An 11,669-nucleotide genomic window follows, 5' to 3' on the forward strand; every position below is an offset into this window, starting at 1 on the left:
CTGCACCACGGAAATGGATGAATAGTTCCTTAACTTGTAGATCACAATCAGTATTTTTAATGGAAGCTTTTCTGCGCCTAAACATCTGCAGTGTGGTGTACCTCAAGGCAGTTGTTTGGGACCACTGCTTTTTAAAATTTTCATCAATGATGTATGTATGCTGTATGTTCTTTAAAGGCATATGGCCTATGCAGATGACTCCACTGTTTACTGTGCAGCATCAAGTATGTCTGAGCTGAGAAATACACTACAGGCTGATTTGCAGTTGTTATTTAACTGCATTCCTGAAAACAGACTGGTTTTGAATGTGTCTAAAACAAAGACATACGGGGTCTGTTGTTTAGAATAAGTGCATCTTATTCAGAGCAGTGACTTAATGGAACAAAGTGCCACCAGGCTGAAACAAAGTTCTCTTTGTGATGATGATGGAAACCTAAGTTTGTGTGTGTGTTTATATTCAGATTTCTTTATATGTATGTGTGCATATATGTATATTTGAGGAGCGGTTTGAATGTGAAGGTTTTTTTTAATTTAACTGTATGATGTGAATATTGTAATTGCTTGAACTGGACCCCAGGAAGAGCGGCTGTCCATTTGGAGACAGCTAATGGGGATCCAAATAAATAAACAAATACATGTAACATGTATTTAACATGTAACATATATGTATACAACGCCATAAAATGGACAAATCCCACACAGACAAAAATATAATATATTATAAAATACTTTTTACTCAACACAATTTGTACAAGAAAATACACATTTAAAATATTTGTTTTCCACATAAAAGCTCTTGAAGAGAAGCCCAAACATTTAACCCAGAGCACGGCTGAATTCTGTTGTTATTAAGGACTTTGACCTTTGTAAGGCACATTCATTTGAACTTGTACAAAATACACATGGGGGGTCATTTATCATGATATGAATGCTTAAAAAAATAAAATATGGGCATCTTGCACCTAATTTACCATTTGATATATCCTGTATTACAGTATTATGGCTCCAAATCTGATGTGTACATGAAAGACTGATGCATGAAAGATGAAAAAATGCACAAATGACTCTGCTTCTGCTCCACTTTTGCACATACTACCCATTTTGCACAAGAGCAAACGCTTGGTAAATGTTTCACAATAAAAAAAAAGTCACATTCAGCAGTAAAAGACATTATAATACTTCAATCCAAACTTTTTTCTTTCTTTCTTTCCTTTTTTTGTTTTTTTTTGCAAGCACACATCTGTGACCTTGGGAAAAGAAAATGACACTGCTGTATACATGATTTATCCTTTTAAAAGTTTTGTCAATGAACATATTTTTATGTTACGTCTCACTTAGTTCACAGATACCATTAACATTTGCGTATTAATGCTTTCCTTCACATATTGTTCAGAGTGGCTCGTTCTAAACCACAATTTATATTAGTTTGATTAACTTTGCTCCACTGAGAAGTTGGACTCGGCTCTGTTAGACACAAGAGGAACAAAAATTAGAATAATCAGAATATGTCATCAAAGTGTAAATGAGCAGATCTTACATGTCTTGGTGTTTATGGATCATGTGATTGTTGTATTCCAACACAGGAGGGATTATCTCTTCATCTTCAGGGACCTACATTTTCAGATTAAACATCAGCCTATTTGTAATGGACAAGTGCTCCATCTAGTGGCCAAAACTGATGCTTACCTCCCAGTAAACTTCATCATCGTAGCAGTTGTCATCAGCTGGATCTCCCCAAATCGGAAACTTCAGGATAAACCCTAAAGTAAAACAAGAACCCCTTATGATAAACATTTTTTCTTAAATACTTTCCTTTATCAGATTTAATCTAGTGATACGTATAGTTCCAAGAAGCAAAACAATGGAAAGATTCCTTTTGCCTTATCAAAATGGAAAATACAAATCTTTTCCTCATGCTTGTACGATTGTGTGTGCACTTCATATCAAGCGTCACGATCAAACAAAACGCAAAGCAAAAACATACCGACAAGAGCTCCTCCGACCAGCCCAAAGGCGATGGACACGCATGTGCCCGCAGCCTGGAATCCGCCCTGCGTTCCTACTCCTCTGTCCGCATACTCGCCCTCAAAGTCAAAGGTACTGATCAATCTGGAGGGAATGAACGCAAAGTAAAGACACCACTTTGTCCAGATAAATGTGTCTTTTCCAGTCTTAACATAAAGTCTAATGAGACCTTAAATGATGTTACTTTATTTTCTGAAATTAAGAAATTATGCCATGAGGCTGTATTGTACTTGTGTCTTACCCCTCTTTTCCATAGACACTTTCACTGGCAGCAGCCGCCACAATAGCTCCTACGAACCCGCCAAGCATGCCCGGCAAAGCGTGTAAGTTGTGCACTCCACAAGTGTCCTGGAGCTTGAGATATTTCTCTAAGAAAGGCTGAAACAAGTACAAAAAATATAAGTATTCTAAATCAGGGGAAGGCAACTTTGTTTGGTTGTGGGCAAGTCGTTGTGCAAGTGAAATAACGAGGGGCCAAAGCTTTGTTATACACAAAAAGTAGTGACGTTCTCCACAAAGACTAAATGGATTTGTTCTAAAAGCTAAAATAAATGTGACAGTAGGAAGGTTTTAATCAATTTCTTTATAATTGTGTTTTTGATATTTAATCCGGTTATAGTATAGTAATTAGTAATTGTAGTCTAAAGCTACGTTTCCTGAGCTGTGAATTGAAAAAGGTTTTGATCCGTCTTACTGTGATGAACAGGTAGCCGAACACGGAGATGATGCCGCAGCAGAAGCCCACGATCAGAGAGCCGTACGGAGTGATCATGAACTCCGCTGCAGTTCCCATGGCGACACCACCCGCCAGCGTGGCGTTCTGGATGTGCACCTGTCAAAAACAAAAACAAAACAAAAATATTGCCGTCACAAAATGTTGACAAGCAAGTAACGCAACCTGTTTCCCGGCAAGTTGTTTTCATCAGTTTGAACAGGAAAGAAAAAAAAGACCTTACCATGTCCAGCTTGCCTTTCTTCTGTGACATGGAGGAGATGGCGACGGTGGTGAGCACGCACGAGGCCAGGGCGAGGTACGTGTTGATGGCCGCCCTGTGCTGCCCGTCGCCGTGATCCGTGATGGCAGAGTTGAAACTGGGCCAGAACATCCACAAGAACAGAGTACCTGAGAGAGATTTCAAACATTACATATACGCTGAAGTATCCAAACGGAGGCAACAAAGTACACGGAGACACAATTATGAAACGCAGATGTTTTCTGACTATTTTCACTACACTCTCGGTGACCCGTGTTTGAAGTGCCTCGTGATCCAGCGTCATCGGCTCAGAGTTAGAGACTGATGGTGTAAAATTTTAAAACAACATGAAACTATCTGTCAAAAAATGTAAACACTTGAGATAAAACAATTAGAGCTCAAACAAACAAGCCCTCACTGATCTACAGAAGAATATATAAAAGCTCTGAAAGTTTTCCCACAAATCCTGAAAATGAAAAGTTAACAATATACTAAACACATACGCCAAGACTAAAAATGATATATAAAAATGAAATGCAGTAAAAAAAAAAAAGGCTGGGTAATATGGCAAAAACATTAATCTTATTTTATCATAATAAAATAAACACATGTAGTTGATTTATGAACATAGACAAACCTAAAACAGACACTTTCCTCCCGTTTCATTTTCATTTCCACTTCCAGTGTCTCGTCCAAACTCCAAAACGAGGTTCCGTTGCTGACAAAGAAATGGCTCTAAACAAGTTAAAAACAAACTCACCAATCATTGCAAACACATCAGAGTGGTAGACGGAGCCGATGAGTTGCTTGCTTTGGTGTAAATTGGGTCGATACAGGACCCAAGAGATGCCCAGGCCGTAGTAACCTCCAAAGCAATGGATGACCATGGAGCCACCAGCATCGCGGCACTGAAGACACATGCGTTTGATTAATATAGCAGTCGCAAGTGGGACTTTTAGAGGCAAAATATGAACTTACGTGAAGGAGATCTAGGATGATGAATTCTTCCACAGCGAACAGAGTAATGCCAAATAAAGTCACCACCAAACACTGGACAGGGCTGACTTTACCCAGGAGAGCACCATAGGCGATCAGAGAGCCGGCACAGCAGAAGTCTGCATTAATCAAACTGGAGAAAAGAAAAAAAAACACATCAGAGAAAGCTTGAGAAATGCTCAGATCGCTTTGTGGAGGGGAGCAGTTTGTGATGAGAAGAAGCCGTTCTGGTTGATGTGGACAAACAGGAATGTCAAGTTTTTAAGGTTGGACAGACAAAGAGATCAGGCTGGATAACGCTGTGAGAGAAAGGAATCATGTCTTATGATAATCGGACGTCAATCATTTTAATCTCTTCCACTAATCTGCGGCAGGTTGATATTGATATGTTTTGGTTTCGTCATTATGAACCTCTTAATGCTCCCACCTGAACCGAGCACATTTTCTCCAGGTTGTCAGTACCAAAAATTGTAAAAGCTTCTTGGGAAAAAAAGTGACCAAAAAATGCAACAAAGGCAAGACAATAAAGCGATGGAAAAAGTTGCAAAAATGTGACAAAAACGCAACATAAAAGTGCTTTAAGAAAAGTTTATAAAAAGTGATGACAACACAGCCACAACGCAAGGGGAAAAATATTTGTTGTGTTGATGTAACAAGAAACTACTAGATTTAGGTAAAGCCGAACCGGAGAAAATGCACTCGGTTAAGGTGGGGGGTTAAGAGGTTAAAAGAGTCACTCACCTCTCAACTCCGATGGAAATTTTGCCGGTGGCGGGGTCCAGGGCGTGGAACCAGCCCTGCATGAGGAGAGCCCACTGCAGACCGAAGGACGCGATCAGGAAGTTGAAGCCCACTCCTCCAAAACTGTAGCGTTTGAGGAAGGTCATGAGGAAGCCAAAACCAACAAAGATCATGACGTGGACATCTTGAAAGCCTGGGAAAATACATGAAGAGCTGCGTTGGGAAAATGTTTAGGCCTGCAGTAAGTCACACGAAAACAAACAGACAAAATCACAAGGAATAGAGGACTATTGCTGATGTTAACTAATGCATTATTAATGATCATTATAGCTTCTTTTGCACAAAAACGTGGTATATTCGATTTTACGCGTATTCCATGCACGCTAGCCTATATCCTAGAGTAATCATCTATTATTTACTGACGCACGTGTACTTACTGGGGTATCTGAAGTAGAAGTCGTTTTCAATGTCACTCGTGATGTTGTGTGTCCTCTTGTGCTCGACCCAGTGCGTGTCCGACTCCTCATCGTAGCGGATAAAAATTCCAAACAGGATGATCATTGCTATTTGCCAGACGAAGCACACGGCGGGGAGGCTGACCCGCACATTGGTGTTCTTCTGCGGGCCCAAATACGTCCAGCAGTTGCCCATGTTGAAGCCTTCTGTCTCTGCTCGGGAGGATGATCGCTCAAGCGCGTCCTGCGGGGTTTGACTGCGGTCTCACCTCACTGAATTTTTAAGGGCCTCGAGAGAGGGGTGTGTCGCAGGGGCCAGGCACGTTCACCTGCTGGTTTATCACGTGAGGGCATGCATAATAACCATGTGTTTTCTTCATAAACCACTCCTGATGATGACACTATTTCCAGAAGGCCTATTATAAGACAGGAGTAGGATGGGGCACAGTAGAGGCGAGACGCTACTTTTATTAGGCAGTTTTCATAAAAGCCTAATTGGCACAACTACCAGCTGTGCCAAACTGAAACTAAAATAGGCACCAGTTACTTCAGAGTCAAGTCGTAGCATGTTTTTTTTTTGCATTATTAAGCTACATAATAAACACAGTCACTTTTCTGAACTTGAAGGGATATTCAGAATGATTTTTTAATATGTGTTGAATATAGCCTACTATGAAATATAAACGTGGCCAGCTTCTTGGGATATGACGTAAATGATGTGCAACTTCTGAAGAGTTCAGGTGGAGGCCAGTGCATGTGAATGACTGTGGAGAGTGATGCGCTCCATTATTATTCTGGAAATTTACTCAAAGAATTAGTAAGACAGTTGTAGTTGTGCTACTTGTTCTACAACGCTCCAGTTGGTGGTGAAATATCCAAGTACCGTAGGCCTATCCGTCTAAAGTTTGGAAACATTTAATTGGAAATTTGGTATGTTTTCGCATTTCTTTATTTCAATTCCATTTACATTGTGTGATTCTCATTGAAGACATTAAATTATGAATGAACATGTGGAATTGTGTAGGAAATAAAAAGGGGCGAATTAACACCCTTTATTGACATTTTCTCAATGAGCTTCATGTGACGGGAAAACGATCTCTTGTGACTACATGGTGAAGCACATTGAGTAAATGTCAAAAGTGTGCAAAGCAGAAATGAAAGCAAGAGGCAGCTTATTTTGAATAATTTCATGTCAACTTTTTTTCATGCATAAATTAACGCCTTTAGTGAGAATCTACAATGTAAATAGTCTTGAAATAAAATAAAAAACAATACATAAAGAAAGCATTTCCAAACCTTTGACTGGTACATCAGTCTGTCAGTCTTTTGTTTTCTTAACTGTACTTCATTTCAGTAGAGATTTAGCACCAAATCTTGGCTGAATATGTACTGTATGTTCAGCAATTTGTGCTCAAAGTGATCCCTCCACAAACATGTCAAATTAATCATATGGCTCACAACCCTAAACTCACTACCTTTTTTTTCTGCAAAATTCAATTATGCAGCCACAAAACAATTTTCTAATTTGAGCTCTACAAGAAGACTTTGAACTCTGGGCCAGTGTTTGTTACATGTGGAATATATAATGACCAAAATATCTGCAACATAACGTTTTAAGCATTAAACATAAACCTTTCAAAAGTTCTACCGTAGAAAGCTCACCTCCATGTCATTATTAATCTGGACTCTGTTATAATGTCAAGACTATCACCTCTATTTTTATTCAATAAGATACATCTTTTGAATCTATTTATATATTTGGGAACAAAAAATAATTCAACAACATTTTTTATCAGATCTGGGGCTTTTTTGTTTTTTTTGTTTCTCATTTTCACAAAGGTGGAAAAGTTCAATTTCAAAATGAGTTGTCTTCTCTGTTAATGCCATTGATCAAATCTTTTAGTGCATCACATGTTGCACATGTATTTTTTCATCAAGATAGCAATAGGACAAATACCATACAAAGATTTGTCATATCTCATTGAATAAGGCGTCAGTGACAGAGAACATTCCAGATAATATCACACTTCTCTTATAAACCTCACTTTCTTTGAGTCATTGTGTAATGCACTTTTATCACAATTTGATTATTTCACATCAGGCACTGTTGGAATAATGTATCTTTAATTCTGGTTTTTGAACTTGTCATTTAAAGAACTTGAGGAAAGAGAGTTCAGGACAGTACATTCAGGTGGAGAGCAGGTGCCAATACAACTCTATGGGAGATACATTTCCAAAAAGGAAAATGTCCAAATGCTTCCCCTGATCCTTATTTGATGATTGGATTCACAAACTTAACACAATATTCGTCTGAAGGTCCTTTCTGCTGGCCAATGTTTTTGAACCACTTCTGGACAACTTTATGAGGGAGATGGTTTTGAACTTTGTGACAGTTATTGTTCGATGTGAATTGGTCCAGGAATTACAGAGAAAGTAGCAATAAACTAAGCCTAGAAATCTGCATTTTGTCAGTTACCATAGTTCCTGCCATGGCAATTTCAGCTGTCCTCCACCTCAATGTTAAACTATAGGCTCTTTACAATGTTGTGATGTCATATGAATGCAACCTTTTATCTGCATGGAAGTCTATTTCCTTGTCAGTTTTATTTAGCATGACTCTGATTGCAGAGGGTTGTATTTTCTCATCTTTAATGTGATTCTTGTCACGTTTCTATCACATACACACACACGCCAATCATTTCAAACCATGTCATCTTGTCCTTGCAGCAATGAACTAATTGTATTTCATGTATTTTGTCTTTTGCATAGTTTGCATTTGTTGCACATTTACGCATGCATCAGCAGCTTTGGGCGGATATGCAGTATATCAAGAACATTACATCTTTTTTAAATACCTCAAGTGAAATCTCTAAAAGCATTCAGTCATAAATCTGTTTTGTAAGAAACATTACGGCAATCCATCATTTTGTGCTCTAATGAGAAGATCTCAAAGTGGCAAGGATAATTGCAGCAGTGAAATCCTAAACTCTATTAGACGGAGGTTGGCTTGACTAAGATGTTGAAATATTCACTTTGAACATGTGACAATGGGAACCTTATGACAACTGCAGATTATTATCGTTTTTGTGGCATCTGAACAATGTCCCGGTCACATGGTGCGGCCTGCTGTTTGTGCGTCTGCAGCTGTCCACTGTTTAGGATTGATGTCTCTGTTGATATAATTCGTTATTGCAAATTGTGATGAAAGAAAGAAACGTGTCAGGGAGGTTCAGCCTTTCAACAGCAGTGACAGACTTTACTTTGTCGAGATAATAGTGGAAACATGCTCACTTTCAAAATAGGGGGCTTGTCCTTAACACAGCTTACAAATAATAGGACATGAGAGTAAAATCATCACTCCAATCGTTATGTGGCTATGTGTATATTTATGTAATGGTTGGCATAAGGCTCGAGATAAATGAATACAGGTACTTAGTCAACACAGCTTATAATGCCATTGATGCTTGCCTAAACATTTCTATCTGTCAGATTGATAATACAAAGTGTCAGTCAGAAGCTCTTCTCTTTGACTTGATCTCTTGTTGTAAATAGCCGCCTTGATAGGTGACTAAACAAGTAAGAATGTCGTCATGTGAAGGTAACATAATGTCAAAGAGATGCCACTCAGATACTGTGGCAGCTAAGGAGTCGGCGTTTTGCACTGGAGATGTGCTTGTCAGATAGAGCAGAAGTTCAGGACATGGTCGACCCAAGATGCAAATGTACAATGCTATGTGGGGACTGAGGATATAGCCTTGAGCATGAAACACGTTTTAGTGCACGTGTAAAGCGGAAAACGACCAAATAAGGGTGAAATGGCCAATGTTCTGGGAAAAGTAAACTCATGCAGGTGTAACTAAAACAACATCTCATTTTAGATCAGTGGAAAAATTAAAACTATAGACAATAATAGAGTCGACTCTGGGGTTTGATTCAACCTCTTCAACATTGACAAATGTGTTTGCCAGAATTATTATAGTAATCCTAAATATAGCCCTTGTTTTGAATCCACAACTTTTTACGAGCATTTTTATTTGAAAGCAGTCGAGTTGTTGTTACAATGACATTAGCTAGGGCTTTGAAAATCCAAATTAATTAAATGTAATAAAAAACTTCTCCTTGGTCTATCACGATCATTTTCAATTGTCCGGTCAACAACCAATTCTGTGGCAATAGAGTATGGTGGAGCGGAGGTGTTGAGCAGATTTTAATGCGGTTTCCTGTAATGTTTTTGTCCTACGTACTTCACTATAGTGAAACTTGACATTTCTAGGCACAGATTCTTGTAAAAGTGTCTGTTTTGTGGGTCTGGGGTCTGGTCTGACCGGTCAAAAGTCACAAACTTTTTAAATCCTCCTGAAACAGGAGACACACTCGTCACTGTCAACAAGCTCCTTTGCAACTAAAGAGATCATTTCTTAAGCAAAGAACAGTAGGAGTTTAATTAATGCACAAATGTACAAACATTAAATCTAACATTAGTAAAATTCAATTCATACAATTCATTCATAATCAACTCTTATCCTAGACTCATTAAAATGGTCACAGTATGTGAGGAGATTATTGCATCGATTGAAAGAATTGGAAAAACATTATGATCTTCTGAAGTAGACTTAAGCTGTCTGTTTTGTTACCTTGGAGTCACATAAAACAAACAGGAGCATACATATGTGGAGATTCTAGTGATAACTAGCAGTCACTCAACACGTCTAACTGGTTTCATGAGTCGAGCTGTGCAAGGAACTACTTACTCCTTCAGTCTGATGAGTGAGACTCCTCCAACTACAAGGTTAGACTATAGGTTTATTTGTGTTGTTTGATGGATGTGTCAAGTCATAATGTTTTACATAAAGCATATTTGCAATCAATACCTGTCTATAGTAGGGCAACTAGCTGAACATGTGACTTTTAATTTGTTGGTGTTTTCCTGTTAATGAAAATGGCACATTCGCCCCCAAAGTGGATAAGACTATTGAACGCTGGACCCTCTTCCAGGATCAGCGTCGTGGGTTCGGACCCTGATGTCAACAATTTGCTGTGTGTCTCTACCACCCCTTCCATCCTCTAAGTAGTGCCCTGTTCTAGAAAAGAAAAAGAATCAACCTAAAAAGAATTGCCTAAAAGAATCAACACTACCACAGTTTGTGTACACAAGTAATTATGGAGGATGACTGAACGGCTCAACATTTATAGCTTCCTGCTTTATGACAGACTGATTATCCACCAAGAACCTTTATTTATTTCATGTGATAATGACTCTAATTACTCACTCTTTCTACTGATCTTCCCTACTTTGGTTGAGGTTAGTGAATAAATTCATGAAGAACGTTTTTGTTACTATACTGTACAATAACTTTGTCCCTGTAGGTAAATTGTTGCTCTGCATTTGACCCATCCTTCAAAGCCCTGAGGCAGTGCAGCGCCCGGGACTCCAGATGTGGAGCCAAGCTGATGGTCAGAATCACCTGGCTGGAGGATTCACCTATTGTGCATGTTTTTGGTTTATTGATTTGGAGAAAAACATGCAAACTCCACACAGAAAGGCCTGCACTGTCCAGGAATTGAACCCCAGACCTTCTTGCTGTGAGACGATAGCACTAACCGCTCAGGCACTGTGCCGCCGAGATGAGTTGAATATAAAGCCCAAAGGAATTTGACTGAAGATTTCTGTCCTCTTTGTAAGTGACTTTTACAAAGATGTGTTGAGTGTTCAGGTCTGCGGATCCTTTACTGAGTTAATAAACTTAAGAACATCCAGACGGCCAAACTGAAACCTCCATAACTCATTCTTCTGTAGATTCTGTCACTGCTAATTTTATCCTCTGTATTTGGTTTAGGTCAGGGGTGCCCAAAGTTGGCTCGCTGAAACAATTCTGTTGGCCCGCCAGAGAGTGACCTGATTTTGCGCTGAGTGTGGTTAATACTCTTCCATTCATTCTCATTGGTAAATATGGATGCAGTTAAATATGGGGAAACTTGCAAAAAGTGGGTTTTATTGCAACGGTTCGACTCTAGGCCTTCTTCAGGCAAATGGCTATAGAGTGGGTAAAAAGCCACCTTAAAAGGGGGGTGGCCGATGACGCAAAAAATGACCACGTCCAAAATAAAAGGTACACAGGCCATATAACATAGACACCCAAACCATATCAGTGCACATACAATATATACACACACTATATACTTAATCTAAGTCGGATGTAGTACACATATGGGAAACAAATATCACAGTCAGTCTGAAGAGGGAAAAACGGACTGCGTATATTCATATCACTATGTTCACCTCAGACAGAACAACAGGTATGAATTTGATGCGCGAAGCACCTGCTTTCTTCAAAAATTGACTTATGAAAGAATTGATGCTGAACTGACACTTTCAAAATAATCTAATGTGGAATTTTCTTTGAGTGAACGAATTGAATACAATTGAACGAATTGCAACAATTGTTGGTTTTGTTCTTCTAAAATTAGGCTTTTGCCA

General features: G+C 38.9%; 1 protein-coding gene across 1 annotated transcript; it reads right to left on the reverse strand.

The window, feature by feature from the left end:
* Positions 1–1,303: 1,303 nt before the first annotated feature.
* On the reverse strand, positions 1,304–5,499 carry LOC306962544 (ammonium transporter Rh type C 2). Its single transcript, XM_079555721.1, has 11 exons — positions 5,174–5,499; positions 4,737–4,929; positions 3,978–4,128; positions 3,760–3,907; positions 2,982–3,148; positions 2,720–2,857; positions 2,267–2,403; positions 1,985–2,109; positions 1,687–1,760; positions 1,538–1,611; positions 1,304–1,464 (listed from the first exon to the last, which is right to left on the reverse strand). The coding sequence occupies exons 1-11, from the start codon at positions 5,385–5,387 to the stop codon at positions 1,431–1,433; spliced, it is 1,455 nt and encodes a 484-aa protein (XP_079411847.1). The 5' UTR covers positions 5,388–5,499; the 3' UTR covers positions 1,304–1,430.
* Positions 5,500–11,669: the final 6,170 nt, after the last annotated feature.

The sequence above is a fragment of the Gobius niger genome, assembly GCF_951799975.1.
Source record: "Gobius niger genome assembly, chromosome: 4".
Taxonomy (NCBI): Eukaryota; Metazoa; Chordata; class Actinopteri; order Gobiiformes; family Gobiidae; genus Gobius; species Gobius niger.